The sequence below is a fragment of the Gekko japonicus genome, unplaced genomic scaffold (genome assembly GCF_001447785.1).
Source record: "Gekko japonicus isolate JY-2015 unplaced genomic scaffold, Gekko_japonicus_V1.1 scaffold1991, whole genome shotgun sequence".
Lineage (NCBI taxonomy): Eukaryota > Metazoa > Chordata > Lepidosauria > Squamata > Gekkonidae > Gekko > Gekko japonicus.
Genome location: NW_015169842.1, coordinates 287,268 through 305,418, shown reverse-complemented (window position 1 = coordinate 305,418; position 18,151 = coordinate 287,268). Strand labels below are relative to the sequence as shown.

General features: G+C 43.0%; 1 protein-coding gene across 1 annotated transcript in view; it reads left to right on the top strand.

Moving 5' to 3' along the window:
• ENAM (enamelin) overlaps positions 1–18,151 on the top strand; it is a 37,591-nt gene that overhangs the window by 18,012 nt on the left and 1,428 nt on the right. The window contains exons 2-8 of the mRNA XM_015417316.1: positions 4,727–4,793; positions 4,894–4,938; positions 6,671–6,712; positions 8,276–8,638; positions 14,568–14,618; positions 16,123–16,170; positions 16,888–18,024. Coding sequence (XP_015272802.1) covers positions 4,727–4,793; positions 4,894–4,938; positions 6,671–6,712; positions 8,276–8,638; positions 14,568–14,618; positions 16,123–16,170; positions 16,888–18,024 — 1,753 coding nt within the window. The remainder of the gene's footprint in view (positions 1–4,726; positions 4,794–4,893; positions 4,939–6,670; positions 6,713–8,275; positions 8,639–14,567; positions 14,619–16,122; positions 16,171–16,887; positions 18,025–18,151) is intronic.

Sequence of the window (18,151 nt, the reverse complement as noted above, 5' to 3'; positions counted from 1 at the left end):
TAACATATTCAAAACCCTACATACTATATCAGGTGCCAGGCTGAAGCCTAGAGTGACGTCAAACGTCTCATGGATACTGATTGGTTCCAAGTTTGTACAACGACATTTAAATGTTGCTCAGCTGTTAACTTTAGAATGGAGAGCCAATTGCTTGGCTATTGAGGCTTAGATTTCCCCCCCTCGCCCCATCTGAAGACCCCAAGAATACTCTCCCACATGCCAGAGGTAATTATTATTGCTATTACTGTTATTCTCCAGTTTGAGTTTTGAACTTTTAATTTATTATTCTAATTACTATAACAATTGATTTTTAAAAGAAAAAACATCATATTGATAGATATTTCATTTTTGCATTTTTTTTAAAAAAAATCCCATAGAAAAAGATCCGTTTGTTTACAAGTAAAAGAAAATTGGGGGTGGGGTTCAATCAAGGTTAAATACTTTTTAGTCCATGGGGCTGCAATCTTAAATCCACTTTCTCTGGTGTATGCTCCACTGAATACATGGGACTTACTTCTGTGTAGATCTGTTTAGGATAACTCCCTGGAAAATTCAAGCACATTGAAATCATCGGGGCTTAAACATGCTTACCTTGGGATGGATTTTGTCCCAAATATTTGCTGGTCAAAACAATTAAAAAGAAATTCTACATTCTACAAGTCAAAGGTGTGTGTAGTGATGATCCTTGAGATTTAGATATGTAAGTCCAAACCATATTTTGTGATTTCCATTCTATTTTATATTAGAAAGTCATGAAAAGTTTCTTGTAAAATGTTCTGACTGTAAAGGAACATAGGATGGAATGCTAACTGTTCTCTTCAAGATTTTCCTGAACAGACCACAGTGTTTTTGAGTTTTCTATAGCTCCTGCTTGTGGAAAACTGTGGACAAATCTCCCATAGTATACACAAATCCCTTCTGTGCTGTCCTTTGGAGTTTCAGTGGATTTAAAAGTGTGCTATTTTTGTTAAGAGCTTTTGGCCTTGCTGATCAAGTCAAGTGTTAACCTATTGTAGCAAAAGTCACAGAGCCGTGACTCATGAAAGCTCGTGTTGATATAAATGTTGTTAGTCTTTAAGTGCCACTGGACTTTTGTTTTATTTTGATCAAGTTAAGACAACAGAAAATTGTATTACAGCTGGAACCATACCTCAAACTTTTAAAGCTTACAGTCATGATATCCTCTCATACCGATTGTATGAATACATTTGTTAAAGATTGCATAGGCTTAAATAGATTACATCTAAGTGACAATTCAAAATGCACATAACATGGAAGCAAATTCTGTTGAAATAAACAGAACTGTCTATCAGATTGCACTGTTTGAATGATGCATTTCCTTAGTCAATTTGATGTCTAGAGAGTAATCCCAAGGAAGGCTACTCAGCATCCTACCCAGGTATATTCACTGGGGCTTACCCCCAGGAAAGTTTTTTTAAGCATTGCACTGGGAATCTCTGTACCCATTGCTGTAAATACATTACCAGAAATGACGAACTAATAATTTTTACATATTATTTAAAACTAATAATTTTTAAAAAGAATTGGCTGCCCAAAGGTCAGGTCCAGCCCTTGACCTTTTAATGGCCAACCCAGAAGCATCAGAAGCATTTGGGGGAGAATGCTGGCATGGTGGTGGGACTTTCTAAAATCTGTGTTTTGGGGTAAAAGAGGAGCTTGGGCTACCACCCTCCATCCTCTCTTCGAAGTGGTGCTCCTGTGGAATGAATGGGTGACCATAGCAGTAGTATTGCATTCTGTTAAAACCAACCTAGACTAACAATGTTCTACAGTTTTACATGACTGCTTAGCACTACTCCTTTTGAGCATGGAGGATCTTGAGTGTGCATTAAAAAAATCTCCAGAAGCAACTATAACACAAACTCACACACTTGGTTATGATTACTGGAAGTGACGTGTGGTCAAGCCAAATGAACCTGCCTCACTTTAGTTACAAGGGACACTGGTAATTCTGATGCATTGTTTCAGGTGCCATAATAGTTGCACACGATTTGGGGGGGTTAAAGTGTTTTTCAATACTACCTTTAAAAAAACCCCAAGCACATTATTCTTAGAACAAAATCTGAGTTGAGTAGCATCTTTAAAGACCAAAAAATTATTTCATGGTATAAGCTTTTGTCAGTCAAAGCTCAGTTCATTGGATAACTGTGGTAGTAGTGAGGTCACACAATACTTAATTTTATTAAAAACAACCTATTATTCTAACAACACTCTGCATTTTTACATGACAGGTTAGCTGGTGTCAGACAAAGGGAGCTTTGACTTATGCAAGCTTACACCCTAGACAATTTTGTTGGTCTTTAAGGTGCTATGAAATTTTGTTCTGCTACTACAGACTAAACACAGATATTCAACTGATACTACATTATGATTTTTTTTTTCTTACAGGTGTCATGTAGCTGTAGTGGGATGCATTCTTATCCAATTTAATACAGGAGGCTCTATGATACAGAAAGTAACATTTACAATATAAAGTTATCACCAGGTATGTTCATATTGGAGCTGCGGTGGCTCAAGTGGTTAAAAAGCTGAACTTCAGGCTGTGGAAGGTCAGTAGTTCAGCAGTTCGAGACCCGGGTTGCCGCATGATGGAGTGAGCTCCTGTCTCTAGTTCCAGCTCCTGCCAACCTAGCAGTTCGAAAGCAAGAAATTGCAAGTAGATAAATAGGTACCACTTCGGTGGGAAGGTAACAGCGTTCTGTGCACCTTGGTGTTTAGTCATGCCGGCCACATGACTACGGAAACATTTTCGGACAGTGCTGGCTCTTCAGCTTTGAAACGGAGATGAGCACCGCAACCCTAGAGTCGGACTTGACTGGCTTTCAAGCAAGGGAACCTTTACCTTTTCCTATGTTCATATTGTTTCCCTTAGACATTTCACACTGTTTGCATTCAGATCGTTCCTGGTCAGAACTAGTCTACATGAATAGCAGATCATGAAGTAAAAGGAATCCTGGACTATATCAGCTAAGACTGCAGACAGAGGTGGATTACATAACTGAATGTTTCATCATTACAACAGCTAACAAAACTCAGTGTCAGGGAAAAGGGTTGTAGCCTAGCCTTTTCTTCAATATTTTGTTTTGGACACAGGGATTTTTTAAAAAAATGAGCCGAATTCAACTCCGTTTCAGTCTGCAGTGGTACATTCCGGGAACTATTTTACCTCATCAGCTGCTGTCTGTTCTCAAATCCTCATTACTATTTTGTAAAAATGGTTTCTATTTATTTATTTAAAACATTTATTAGCCACCTTCCTTCCTTATGGAACTCAAGGTGGCTTACAATAGATAAAACACATCAAATAAAATTCAGCCAAAACATAGTTCTGTTAATGGGGCATGGGATGAAGGGATTTTTAAATTCACCTAGACTTTTTTGAATTCAGTGGTCTTGAGCATGCCTAACTAGGTATCTGCAGCATTCTCTTCAGCTCTCTTGAAAGCCAGAGAATCAAAGAACACCTGATGATGTCCTCCCAGTGAGGCCTTTAGAATCTTGGCCAGAGCGTCTCACTTGCAGTTTCACATAGCAATGATTTACGACAGACAAGATCCTGGAAATTTTATGAATGTGGCTCTGAACATTTCACTATTGTAAAAGTCGCGTACACGTGGGCTTGATTTGAACTGAGACCATTATTATTAGTGAGACCATTAGTATAAGCAAAGGAAGAGGGCTTTAAACCATGCTCACTGATACAGGCACCTGGATGTTTGCTCCACCAGGCCAAACAGGAGCTCTCCAGGGCCATTTCAAGTCAAGAAAATAACACAGGCCAGAAGACTTAAAACCACCTCCCCTTACACCATGGTTCTGATCCAATCTGGGGGCCCCCATGCCTGGTATTTAGATGGAGGAAAAAAACACTGGGAACACCAGTTGAAGGCTCCCAGAATTTCATCTATTTGAGCTTTTTACAGAGCAAGGTCATAGGAAACTGACTAAAACAAACGTAATTGTTGGGCAATGACGCATTCCAAAAGATCAAGATCTTCTCTACCTGAACGAGCAAGGGGCATTATATACTGCAAAGTTCTTCTACTCCACATTACCCTTCAGGCTGCAACATTCCTTCTTAACACCGTATATTAGCATCAATTCAAGCATGGGTGTTCATCACACATCGACAGCGACATCAGCTGATGTTTTTCACGTGCACACACAAAGCTGTTACAAATGAACGACCACAGACAGAACTTGGGTATTAGTTTCACATTACAGTTGACTGTCAACCCCATGCAATGTTGGAATTATTGGTGAAATAATGAAACATCACTTCCAAGGCTAAAAATATATATTTTTTCATTTGTCAACTACAACCACAGAAGCATATGACATTTCTGAATGAGTATGCCGTCAATGCACCCTCTCCACATGCACTGGCAGCATTAGATTGCACACTTTGTGAAGCTGTCAAGTCACAGGTGACTTATGGTGACCCTGTGGGGTTTTCAAGGCAAGAGACGTTCAGAGGTGGTTTGCCATTTGCCTTCCTCTGCATAGTGATCCAAGTATTCCTTGGTGGCCTCCCATCCCAATACTACCCAGGGGCTGACCTTGCTTAGCTTCCAAGATCTGATGAGATCAGGCTAGCCTAGGCTATCCAAGTAAGGGCAATCCAAAGACACCCACACGTAAAATATTTTCATGATATAATCACCCCCATGTGCTAAACACATGTGTATGTGATATTTTTTTTTAGATTGGGAAGAAGGATGAAGATAATCCTCATGTACCTATGCCTTGTGGGCACATCTTGTGCAATACTGGTGAGTATATCAGTACTAACCCGTCCACAATGCTTACTTTTAAAACGAATCTGTTTCTGTATGAGATCTCAGCCCTCCTGTTGTTCTTTTTTCACTTTAGCTGCGCAAACCCCGCAGAGCAGGATTTGGGAGCAAGAGTGAAGAAGTAAGCACGTATCTTGTTGTTTTGTTTTCTAAGATTAAAAGGAGGGTGCTGGACTTCTGAGTTCGACCAGAGAGAGCCAACTTAGGGTTGCCAGCTGGCAACCGGTAGGAGAATTCTAGTGGGAGCTATCCAGTAATGTTATGACGCACATCTCGGTGTAGAAAGCCGATACTCTACAGATTAACCATAGAGTTTTGAGAGAAAGATGGAGCTATCTCTGATGCAAGGGCATGACTTCTGGGTCATGCAGAAGTGACATCCTGGTGTTGCCCACAATGCTGACTTTCCCCCATTTCCCCCCAGAAATTCCCCGCTGTCCAGCTGTGGCTGTGGGAACTGCTGGTGGGGGCAGAAGACCTCCCTAGGCCAACTACAGTATTAATTAGTACTTACTGCAGGGATCCTCAACCTTGATGAGCCTGTGAACACTTTTGAATAAGAGTAATGGGTGCCACCACAAAATGGCTGCCATGAGAAGTGGGATCATTCACAAAACGTTGGCTGATTCCACAACCAAGCATTCACTTATATACTGAGGGTAGTTATTTCCTTAAAAGTACTCTTTGTGGACCCAAAAATGATGGCTTTCTGTGGGCTTCTAAAGCACCCCCTGCTAGGATTGGCTCATTGCTTTGAGGTACCACACTGGGGATCACCTTTTATTACATTTATCTGCTGTCCTCCTTCCTTCATGGAACTCAAGGTGGCTTTCCTGGGGCTCCTCTCAGGTTTCCCACCTAGAAAACAACAAGACCCAGACCTCTTTGCTTCCAGATTGTTGTATTTGTTGCCCTCCAACCATATCCTGGGATTCGTCTTATGGTGTGGTCAGGCTGAATATCACTATTAGTGTCTGCTAGCTATAAAGCCTTTCTCGCTGCACTCAGACAATTTAGGCATCACAACCACCAAAGAGAGGTGCAATACGGAGATATGTCTTCTGAACTAATTTGAAAAGATCCCCCCCCATGAGTGAAATTGAGAGCAAAATTTCTATTACACCCAAATTAAAATGTTCAAATTTTTAAATTCCTACCCGTAAGACTGGGGTCCTCAATTTATTATCTAGCCAACTTGGTTGATTTGAAGTAAATCATTTCAAGGTTTCCATGCTTGCTTGCTTATTTATTTATTTATTTATTACTTCAATTTTTATCCCACCCTCCCTGCTAAGGCAGGCTCCAGTAGGGTTGCCAAGTCTAAAAATCTACTTACCTGGGGATTCCCAGTCTGCGGCTGGAGCACACGCGCACGTCACCAGGAAGTGACGTTATGACGCCGGGCACGCTGGGGGCGGGGCCACGACCATCTGAGGGAAAACCATAGAGTTTTCCCTCGGATGACCGTGGCCCCGCCCCCAGCATGCCCAGCGTCATAACGTCACTTCCTGGTGACACGCACGCCAGGGTGGGGTTCCCCCCGCCCCCCCCTGGGGGGACTTGGGAAGCCTAGGCTCAGGGCAGCTTACATTAAAAGGTTAAAATATATTAAAACACAAGTACTTATACAGTACATTTGCATTTCTGGCATTTTGTTACTTGCTCACTGATCATGTATACTGCTGCAGTGCTACTCAACTGAATCTGATTTCAATGAAGTCAGACTATTGGGGGGGACTTACTTTATCATGCATATAAACAGCAACAGGAAAACATTCATGCGTTGTGTTGTGTTATTGTTTGTGGTATGGATTTAAATGAAAAACAGCCTAATAAAATATGCTTGCTCACAGATGATGCAGTTTGGTCCATATGCTTATATGAACTCACCACAAGTAAGTTCGCACTTTCCTTGATTCTTGAAACATGGACTTTATGTACCACTGAATATAAATTATTCATCCACTTCCCTGCTGAATAATTTTGAGATAGGCATGAAAAAAGCTGCCACAAATTACATAACAGGCAGAGACAGACTGAGAGGCCAAAAGGGCCCCAAGTGCCCTGCCGCCTCCACCTGCCACCACGCTTCCTTATCCACAGATGAAAGCCATGTACAGAGGAGAGAGATCTTTCTAAAAACTTGGGGGGGGGGGGCTTGTTTGCAAGAAAAACCCAACAAAAACCAACCCACCTTAAATTTTAAAACAATAGAAGGGATGAATTTTAAAAGTTTTTAAATGTCAAGATCTCTCAGGCTTTCCTCATGACATCTTGGCAACCATTCTGGGTTGTTTTGGGCCATTCTGGTAATCTCAAATGGCCACTGCAGCTTCGCTCCAACACTTTAGATGAGTTGGGCAAGAAAAGCACAGGCAGGCAAGGCACAAAGAAAGACAGGGATGGGTAAGGGAAAAGGAAAGGAAAATGGAGCAAAATGGAGAACTATGGAATGGAGAGAGTCAAGTAATTTCTAGTTTAAAAAAATAGACCATGGAAGACAGAAATCACCTCTACAATACAAGATACATTCATTCACCCGTCCCAGGAAGTCCCCCCCCCCCAAGGCTTACCTATACAGAGATATGTTATGAACCTTCCCTGCCGGTTGAACCTGGAGGCTGGCATCCCTAACCCCAGGGCTATTTTTGGGCAGGAACGCACAGGAACGGAGTTCCGGCTGGCTCCTGAGTTGGCCACGCCCAGCAGGAACTCATTAGCATAATAGGCCACACCCAACAGCAGAAACTCATTAGGATTGGCTACATTAGGGGTGTGTGGCCTAACATGCAAAGGAGTTCCTGCTACTAAAAATGCCCTGGGTTTTGACAACAAACAAGGCAAACAGAATAAGAAGCAAAAGGTGGGTGTGGCTGGATAGCCACACTTCTGGTAACATGGGGGTGCGGCCTAATGGGCTAATGAGCTGGCCTGTCAGGGGTGTGGCCTAATATGCTAATGTGTTTCTGCTGTTGGGTGTGGCCTATTATGCTAATGAGTTCCTGCTGGGCTTTTTCTGCAAAAAGAGCCCTGGTTTTGATCAAAGTATAACTTGTGTTGCTAACCTCCAGGTGGGGCCTGGAGATCTCCTGGTATTACAATTGATCTCCAGATCATATAGATCAGTTCCCCTTGAGAAAATGGCTGCTGTGGAGGGTGGACTCTATGGCATTGTGCCCTGATGAGGCCCCTCCCCTCTCCAAACCTTGCGCAGTCTGCTTTCAGGAGCACATTCATTTGGCACACTACCGTAACTGTAGATTTATAAATAAAGACACATAAGTCTCCAGGGCTCTAGCATCTGAAGGAAACATCCCTGTAGTGGTGTCTCTGGAACTTCTGATTGCTCAAGGAAGCAGAAAGTGTATAACAGAAGGAAATGCTTGCTGGAAGCTAAGTGCCATGACGGTAACGGTATCTCATGGTGTGTGTCTTTTTCTCCCAAAATTCTATTTCAGCTGACTCAGTTGTCACCTTTCTTATACGGCTATCGCCCAAGTTACCCACAGTTGTTCCCTCAGCCTCTGCAAAGATTTTACTTATGGCCACAACAAACCCCAGTACATCAAGCCGCTAGGCTGCCCCAGCGCAAGCCACACCAAACGCTAGGGGCTAGGCAGCCCATCCACAGGCCACAGCTGCCACAGCTGAGGCCACAGCTGAGGCCACAGATGCCGCAGCAGCCACACAAGCCTATACAGCAACAGCCACGCCCAAGAATACAGCTGCCACCAAAGAAGCCTCCAAATACCAGTCCTCCGCAGACTCCCCATCAAGTGCCAGTGCATCAATCCAAGGGGGTCAAACAGCAACAACCTCAGGTAAGCAAGCAGCTCTGATGCCCTAAAAATTTTTTTTAAGTCACATGCCCAATTGTATTCAGGTTGATTCAGGTGGGAAGTCATGTTGGTCTGAGGCAGCAGAATAAGGTCTGAGTCCAGTGGCACTTCTAAGTCCAACAAAGTTTTATTCTGGGTATGAGCTTTTGTGTGCATGCACACTGTATCTGAAGAAGTGTGCATGCACATGAAAGCTTATACCCAGAATAAAACTTTGTTGGTCTTAAAGGTGCCACTGGATCCAAACTTTGTTCTGTATCCAGGTTGGTTATTAGAGCAACTCCTAAATACAGAGGCAGCCAAGGAGAGAACATGCACCCAGCACTTGGAGTGATAAGTAATAAAGCCCTTACCGGCCAGAGGTTCTATCCAGCAACGTGTGAGATGGGTAGCTGTGTTAGTCTGCCTGTAGCAGTAGAAAAGAGTTAAGAGTCCAGCAGCACCTTAAAAACTAACAAAATTTGTGGCAGGGGATGAGCTTTCGGGAGTCACTCCTCACTTCTTCAGATTCTGTTAGTCTTTAAGGTGCTACTGGACTCTTACTCTTCTCTACAACCCAGCAACAGTTGGTTTGGCAGACCCTTGTGGATTATGTAAGCTTTATAGAAGAGTTGCTTTGACCAAATAAAAGGCTGACTTAGACACCCTTTGTGTCCAACACAGCAGGGATTGTCTTATGTTCTTTCTTGTAAAGCAGCACTCTTTTGTTTGATTCAGCAATGCAGTGTGAAAATCAGGTTGAATGCCTTTCTCCCCCCCCCCCCCCCAACATAAGGCTCTGTGTTCGCGGCAGTTGTATCACTGGCAGAAATTCAGGCAGAGCAGATTTTCTCATTGTTGCACTCTAAGAACCTGCTGTGTTTTTGCTTGTCATGTGGCTGTGCAAGGCCCAGGAGCCTCCTTTAAGAAAAATGACAACCTCATTTCTCAGTAGGAAAAACAGCAAAAGTCCTGAGGCTCCTTTTCCTTGACATTTTGCCTACCCCTACATAAACCAGCACGCGCGTGTGTGTTATTTATTAGAAAGTGTTACAAACGATACAGTATCAAACATTGTTTAGGGAGCTTTAAAAAAAATAAGTCAATACCCTCTTTCAGAATGTAGTGTTCCAAAATAAAGTGTATTTTTCCCATGAGTTTATCTGCATAAACTTTAAGAGTTCTGTTGTCGACAATAAAATTTAAGTTGATTTTTTAAAAAGGTATTTTCCAACTACAAACAAATCCAATAATGTTTCTTTTTTTTCTTTTCCAACTGGCTTCAATACACAATCTGTAAGCCAACAGCAAGCTCTAAACTAATTCAAAATCTGCACACCCAACTTTATTCTCCAAATGGCAGAACTTCTGGGTTATAGGGTGTTTTATTCAGGCTTATTCTGTGGCTTGTGGGTTATAGAGGGTTGATGGAGTAACATTTTATTAGGATTAATCTATGGTTTGTGGGTTATAGATTGTTGATGGGTTAAAGTTTTATTCAGGTTTATTCTGTGGCTTGTGGGTTTTAGCTGGTTTGTAGGGTAACATTTTATTCAGGTTTACTTGTGGCTTGTGGGGTAAAGTTTATTCAGGTTCATTCTATGGCTTTTGGGTTATAGGTTGTTTGTGATCTAACATTTTATTCAGGTTTATTCTGTGGCTTGTTGGTTATGGGTTGTTTGTGAGATAAAAGTTTATTCAGGTTTGGAGAGGCAGATACAAAGCCCTGTGTTAACAAAGTATTTGGCTGAGCAGCCTGGGGCCTATCTGGATGTGTGCTTGCTGCTTGGGTAGGACAAAGTGGGGAAATGTTGAAAATTGAACCGTGAGGCAAGGAGAGAAGGGGGGGGAGGTGCCTGCCATGAGGGCAAAACAATGCCACGTTTTTCTACTGGGCACATCCTCCTCTGTCATTATCACCACAGTCATGTCCTCATTCTCTTTCCTTTATGCCATGAGGTGGCTTTAGGGAGCAGGAGCTTACAGGCTACCTGTTGGATGTTACAAGTTAGAACACTTCTATCTGAACCACATGTTTGTTTGTATCCTATCTGCTTAGAGAGCTAGAAAGCCCGCCAGATTGAGATGTAGTTTGTTGTCCTGATTGGAAGATAGAGTACCTAGAATTAGCATTTTATGACTCTTTGTCCAGAGCAAGAAGAAGCTCTAGTCTCCATTAGCCTAAGGATGAGTTAAGATGTCTTATTTTAGTCTTAGGAAGATCTAAGTAAGCTATCTAGAAATGAGGATGTAGAAATAAAGCTCTTTGTTATTTTTCATCCTGTTTACCCTACCCTTGTTAGGTTGATAGTAAACTTTTAATATTTTTAAACCACCATGGACTCAGACTTTTTTATACTCTGCTAACTCTACTGAATTAACTTTATAAGAAATTAAAATAAACACAAAACACCAATACCACCCTTTCCCCCTCTTCTTCCCCATTCCCTCCTTCTCCTTCCCCCTCAGCCCCTTCATTCCTCACCTCATAGCAGTACTTTCAGCTTCCCTATTTCAAGTAGCAGTCTCAAACCTCCTTTTCCTCATCACCGAGCTCAGTTCTTTTCCTGATTTTAATCAGATTCCTTCTACACTGGAAGACAAACGAGTGGCTCCCCTGTCCAGGCAGACATGGCACAATACAACTGACCTGTATGTGTACATGTGGGCAGGGCTCTTTTTGTAGAAAAAGCCGAGCAGGGACTCATTAGCATAATAGGCCACACCCAACAGCAGGAACTCATTAGCATATTGGGCCACACCCCTGACAGCACAGCTCATTAGCACATTATGCCGCACCCCCATGTTACCAGAAGTGTGGCTATCCAGCCACACCCACCTTTTGCTTGTTATTCTGTTTACCTTTTTTGTTGTCAAAACCCAGGGCCTTTTTTTGTAGCAGGAACTCCTTTGCATGTTAGGCCACACACCCCTAATGTAGCCAATCCTAATGAGTTCCTGCTGTTGGGTGTGGCCTATTATGCTAATGAGTTCCTGCTGGGCGTGGCCAACTTGGGAGCCAGCCGGAACTCCGTTCCTGTGCGTTCCTGCCCAAAAATAGCCCTGCATGTGGGGAAAATGTCATATGTGCCTAGGCCTTGAGAGAAAGTTGATGTGGGTCTGTGCTTCACTTGACAATTACAATATCACCTTAACATCCCCTCAGATGTTGTTTTTAGGGTTGCCACTTTGCCTTGGGGATAGCCCTTGACGTATGTTGCTAAAGCAGGCGTCATGGCAACTGCAGTTCCTACCACCCACTCCTCCTACGTTCCTGTCACCAGCTTCTACCCTCACCTAGTGGGCAGCACATGTAGAACTGGGGCTGAGGGACAGGGAAGGAAGTCGAGGACAGGATGCCACTCAAAACACCTCAGAAAATAACAATCAATATCAATAAGGTATTTCCTGTCCCTTTTGGATTCTGCCTTCTGAGTCTGTTTGTGTGCTGTTCAATACATAGAAGAAACTTCAGGATATGAATTTTGTAATGTGATAAACTCTTCTGGATAAATGAGCATTTACTGTGCCTTGTGGCCATTTTATGCAGAGCAGTGATGGATGAGAATGAACATTGAAACAGTCATTTCATACATTCATCGCATGCTGACCCTTCAGTAGTTTTATGTGGCAAACTAATCTTGCAAAAGGGCTTATGATAAAGAACATGCTTCTGTGTGTTTCAATGTATCTGAAGAAGTGTGCTTGCACACGAAAACTTATACCCAGAATTAAACTTCATTGGTCTTAAAGGTGCCTCTGGACTCAAACTTTGTTTCAATGCTTCTGAATGTTTTGGTTAAACTAGGGGAGGGAGGACGGTAAGATTTCTTACAAATTCTTCATATGTATTGTGATTGCAGAATTATAGACAACTTTTTCATATGCAAAATGTTTTTATTCTATACATGACATCTGCTCTCCTCCCCACAGATATTGTTTCCAAATCAGCAACATCTCTGGCATTTTCCACAGGTGAGCCGATGTTTCTAATTTCACTGGAGAAATGTGGCAACAGTTTTCACAGCTGCTGTGTTTATTGAATAAACGTGGATTGATTAAATGGTACATCCCAGTTATTTGGGGAGTAGATTACAACTCCACACGCAGCAGGTGTTTTCCTTGAAGAAGCATTCCTCTTTCATAGACAGGAAGGATGGTCTTTTCTGAAACAGAGTGTGTTGTGGCACATAAAATTCATGGCCTAGAAACCAAAGGGAATGCTTTCTTCTTCAGACCTGTTATTTTTATCCGTGCAAGTTTAATTGATTTAACATCAAAAGATTTATCAACGAGGTTTCTGTTAATTGAAGCTACTAGTTTTGCATTAATGACAGCTGCAACCTTAATAAGGGTAGACTGATAAGTTCCCAGTGGCTAACATATATTTAAGAAGGGATCTCCATTTGGAGAGTTCCTAATCTGGGATGCATTTCAGTGGCCAAGATGAACTTGGTGCAGAAGAAATCTGTCACTATATCAAATAAATCTATCACTATCATTTACTTGAGTACTAATTAAGAGAGGATGGTTCATACAAGTCCCATACAGGTGACACAACCGTGGTGCCCACCTCCACCTTTCCTGGCACTTGCCAAGTGCTTTTAGAAAGCAGATGGGGCTTTTGTCCGTCAGGGCTGCTAAATGGCCATTGGAGATCTGATGGGCTGTGCAGATTGTTTTTGGTGTCACCACAGCAGAAGGATCTTCCATGTGTCAGTGAAGGTGAGCAGTGTGTATGCAAGAAAATATTTGTAAATGACATTTTCATTTTACAAGGCATCCTCTTAAACAGAGCTTCTGCCTGCAATGTCGAAGACTTACTGTTAGAGTTATTCACAGCCTCACTCCCTGACTTTTTGTGGCTGGGTCCAACTCCCGTGGCAGCCATATTTCTGGCTGGCTTTGTCTTCTGCGGCAGCCACTTTGTGGTTGTACCCACCGCCCTGTGTCAGAATTTCAAAGATGCCCACAGGCTCAAAAGGGTCAGGGACCCCTGATGTAGCATACAGCTGTGGCATTTCACTTCACATAGACAACACTTAGTAAGAAATAGGGGCTATGCACCTCAGTACCTACATAGCTGTCAGGGACCCAGGTTGCTGGCAATAAGGCCTCGCTCCATTAGCTTGGAAGTCTGAAGATACTTAAAAGTATGGGAGGAAGCCATGGAAACATTATGATAGCACAGTAGAGTATCCGCATGGCCTCCCATGATGACAAGTTGCTCAGACTGAGGAACCCTTGTTGATGTTGCTATATAAGAACCAAAAAAATAGATCTGACTGTCTTATCTGGTGCATTTTTAATCTTGCTTTTGTCCAAGGATCTCAGAGGGGTGTACATGGCCCTCCCTTCCCGATTTTATCTGTAGAACTCCTTTGTGAGGTAGGTAAGGTGGAAAGATGCCCAAGGTTACCCAGTACTCTTCATGTCAGAATGGGAATCTGACCCCAACACTATCCCACACTGTCTTATGGCCTTTAAACTCCCTGTAATGCCTTTCCCTGAAGCAAGGAACTGGTGCCTGATCCAAAGAGCTCCTGGTTCAAGCCCACAGTGCTAGGAACCAGCTAGCTCTGACATCTGCAGGAGAACAGGAACAGCTGGATCATAGAAACAAGGCCTGCTTATGTTGGCGTTTATGCTGACAGACTTCAGCTCACATTAAAAATCCCATGCACAGTAGGGAAGGTTATTCCTCAGCCTGCCACATGTACACCTCTGCGCTTTGACCATGAACTAGCCTTTAGTCTAGTACCCAGCTTTACAGCCAAGGAGCTCAGAGCATGGCTTTAGCTTCATATCTGAGTCTCCCGTGTCTAAACCCTACCCTCCAGCCACTGCTTCATGAATACTGACGCCATTTATTATCAATAACAAAACCAACATTATGCTAACATGTCACTATTTTTTCCCTCTTATCTTGTAGATTCTCAGTCAAGGAGGCTTCCACCCACAACCATTTAGCCCATTTCACGGAGTAAGGCATCCAGTTTAAAGACTTCATGCTTCTTGGGTCTGGGAGAGGGAAGCAAACTAGGGAATTTCCATTTATTTCAGTTCCAAAGTTAAAGTGGTTTTGGCAATCAAGACAGATACAAAGCTGTTGTTGTCTTGGTAATGCCATTATCAAAATACTGGCATGTGTCCTACCACTCCATTGAGCAAAGTACGAAGCATTCTTCTGGTCAAAACAGCCTCCCTCCAACTTAAATGGCTCTACCACTGCTAACTTAAGTGGATCTACCACTTAAGTTGGAGGAATGCTTCAGACTTTGCTGAGCAGAGTCATAAAACACATGCCAACAAGTAACATGCATGTACCCTTGGTCTGGTCATAACCAAGCTTTCTTACTAGCCTGCAGTTTGGGAAGAGCATTGAAATACATGGATTCTCTTTTGCTTTCGACCATGAGCTGAACTGTATAATTCTGCTGATTTTGTAGCTTGGCCCTCAGCCACAAGGGGCACTGGTCAGTCTTCTGTGGCCACACGAGATAGTGAAGGTACACCAGAGAAGGCCCTGCTAGATCAGTAGTCCATAACATGGTGCCCACCAACAACTTTTCAGGCACTCGCTTAGTATTTTTAGAAAGTAAGGAGGGCCAGGTGGGGCTTTTGCCCATGAGGGCTTCTGATTGGCCACTAGAGGTCTGATTGACTGTGGAGATTTTTTTTGAAAGTTCCTATGGCAGCAGCTGCCACCACAGCACAAAGATCTTCACAGAGTAAGGTAAGCTCTGTCTCTGCAAAAAATTTTTTAAAACAATATGTTCATTTTAAAAGGCATCCTGTAAAGCAGAACTTCTGCCTGAAACATTGAAGGGTTACTATTAGAATTATGTATAACCTCATTCCCTGACATTTTGTGGTTGGCTCCACCACCCGCAGCAGCCATTTTGAGTTGCCCTCTCTAGATTGTCCCTCTTTATATAAAATAATCCTTACTGAGCTTTAGGAAAATATTGAAGAAGTTGTTCAGCCAGGGTTTTTAGGGTTGTGCTGTTGCTGTTGTTGCTGGGAGGTTTGTACTGTTTTTTTAGAATATGGATGTTTTAATAGAATTTGTGTTGCTTAAATCCTGTGTATTTCATCTCGAGGTAAATTTTCAAAATGAACAAACAAACCCACTGTAAGGTGAAGAGAGTTCCTTTTGGGAAGTCCAAGATGCTGTTGATCTCCTCTCTGGAGAATGTAAATTAATTAATTAAATAAAAGAAAGTTTAGGCATCTCATTTTGGTAGAATTTATTAATCCCCCTCGAGTATTCATTAAACTTATTGGGCTGAGGAAGGAAACGTTCTGATGCTTATGTCATTCATAGTGCAATCCTATGGAGAGTTATACCCTTCTAAGTCTGTTGAAGTCAGTGGGCTAAGGCGAGTATAATTCTGCTGAGACTTGCATGAGCATAGAAGTAATCTAATTTTTATGACCTTCTGTTGCCTAGCCCTTCCTCAAGTTTGATGTTTCTGTTTCCACAGCGTATGCCTGCTGGATTTGGACGACCACCAATCAGCAATGAGGAAGGGGTAAATACAACAAGTATAAGAGGGGTAGTGTGTTTTAATCGCATTGGCGTAATCTTCGTGGGGGCGGCGGGGCGGCAGCCCCCGCTGAAATTTTCAGGAAGGTGCTCAGCCTCCCCCGGGAGCCACCCTTGCTCCTAGCAAAGCAATGCCTCTGGCCCAGCCCCAGCCCCCCCCCCCGGAAATTGGAAAGTCTACACCCACTAAAAGGTCACAAGAGAAAGGGTCAGTCTGCCATGGGGATCTGCAAGATTTGTCCTTGATAAGTCAATGGTTATTTGGGAGCTATCATGATTCTTCAGGCAGACTTTGATTACAGCCAGGTGGCACACATAAGAGCTATAACATTCACAAGTTCTAGTTTTTAGGATGGATGGCCAGTCTTACCGTATCTCAGAAGCTAAGCAGGGCCCTGGTTAGTACTTGGATGGGAGACCACCAAGAAGTCCAGGGTTGCTACACAGACCCCTATGGGGACCCCTATGGAGTCATCACAAGTCAGCTGTGACTTGACAGCACTTTCCACCACCAGTTCTTAGACTGCCGTTTGAGGAAGAAAAGCCTAGGATAGGCCTTTGTATCGTAAGTCTCAGTAGAACTGTGGCCACCGACGTTCCTCACCTGCATCCCATTGAAACAGCAATTAAAAGAACTATATCACTAGAATGAATTAGCTTATGATAGTTTTACATGTTTACATTCTCTTAAATGTATTTGCAGACACCGTACTATGGATATGGCTATCCAGGACTGGGAGTCAGGCCCTATAATTCTGAAGAGTTTGAACAAGACTATGAGAAACCCAAAGAAAAAGAAGCCCCCAATACAGAAAGCCCAGCAGCTGATCCTGCAACCAATGCAACAGACACAAATTCAACTCTTTCCAATCCATCCAGCCAAGCAGGGAATGCTACCAATTCTGGGCTCAGTGTAACTGACAGTGGGGCCAATTCTCCAAACCTTGAAAGCAGACTGCTTATTGTAAATGGGGTCCCAACGATATCACCTACTCTTCATGTCTCAAAAGGTGATGTGGCAGCACAGAATGTTATGGATCAATCAATTCATAGGGCCAGCTCTCCGAATAGCAATCACATAATTCAGAACTTGCCCTCAGACAAGCAGCAATCCACAGGAAATGGTCTGCATGTCTACAAACCCTATCCAGGTATGGATGAGTCAAGGCACAACACTTACATTTCTAGAGGGAATCCCTCTGGGCATCCTGAAAACCCAACATATCCATCAGGTTATGGGGAGAGCTCCAATCAGAGAGGCAATCTCCAGGACATAAACAGCAACAACAACAACCCATCAATAAATGCTAGACCTAACTTGTATGGACAACAAGAGCATCCCCATTACCCAGAGAGGAACCCATCAGACCAAAGACAAATATTACCATTTCCTAGCTCTGATCCACAAAGCCAATGGAATAATGATCCAGTCTACAGGGATAACAGCCTCAATAGTTTCCCACCTGAAGGCACTTCAGGCGTGGATGCACAGTTCAATACATTAGGACAAGCTGAGAACTCCTATAATATCAGGAAAGACACAGATCAGTTCCAGCCTTCTGGAATGCACCAACTGAGCTCACTTCCCCCTCAAGGAGTATTTTTGCCCACAAAAAGAACTTTGTCTGAGGCAGAAACAAGCCAGTATCACTGGAAGGAGCAGGGCTTTAATTCTCCAGTTCATGAAAGAGAACAATTCTTGTCTCCACGAAACCATGTGTGGAACAAGCAAGAGGACCTGCAGGTCTTCCAAGATGATCCTCCAAGATACAATTCAAGACATTCATCAGGTTATTTTGGCCAGAGGGAACGTCTTTCCTACCCCGAAAAGAGTTCCTATGCCCAACCTCCCCGTTCCTTTTATCCTGATACATGGGAAGGGAGAGAAAGCTCTCCCACACTTGGTCCTGCTGGCCAGAGGGAACACCCTTTATACTCCTCAGCTGTGCCTTCAAATCAAGTACAAA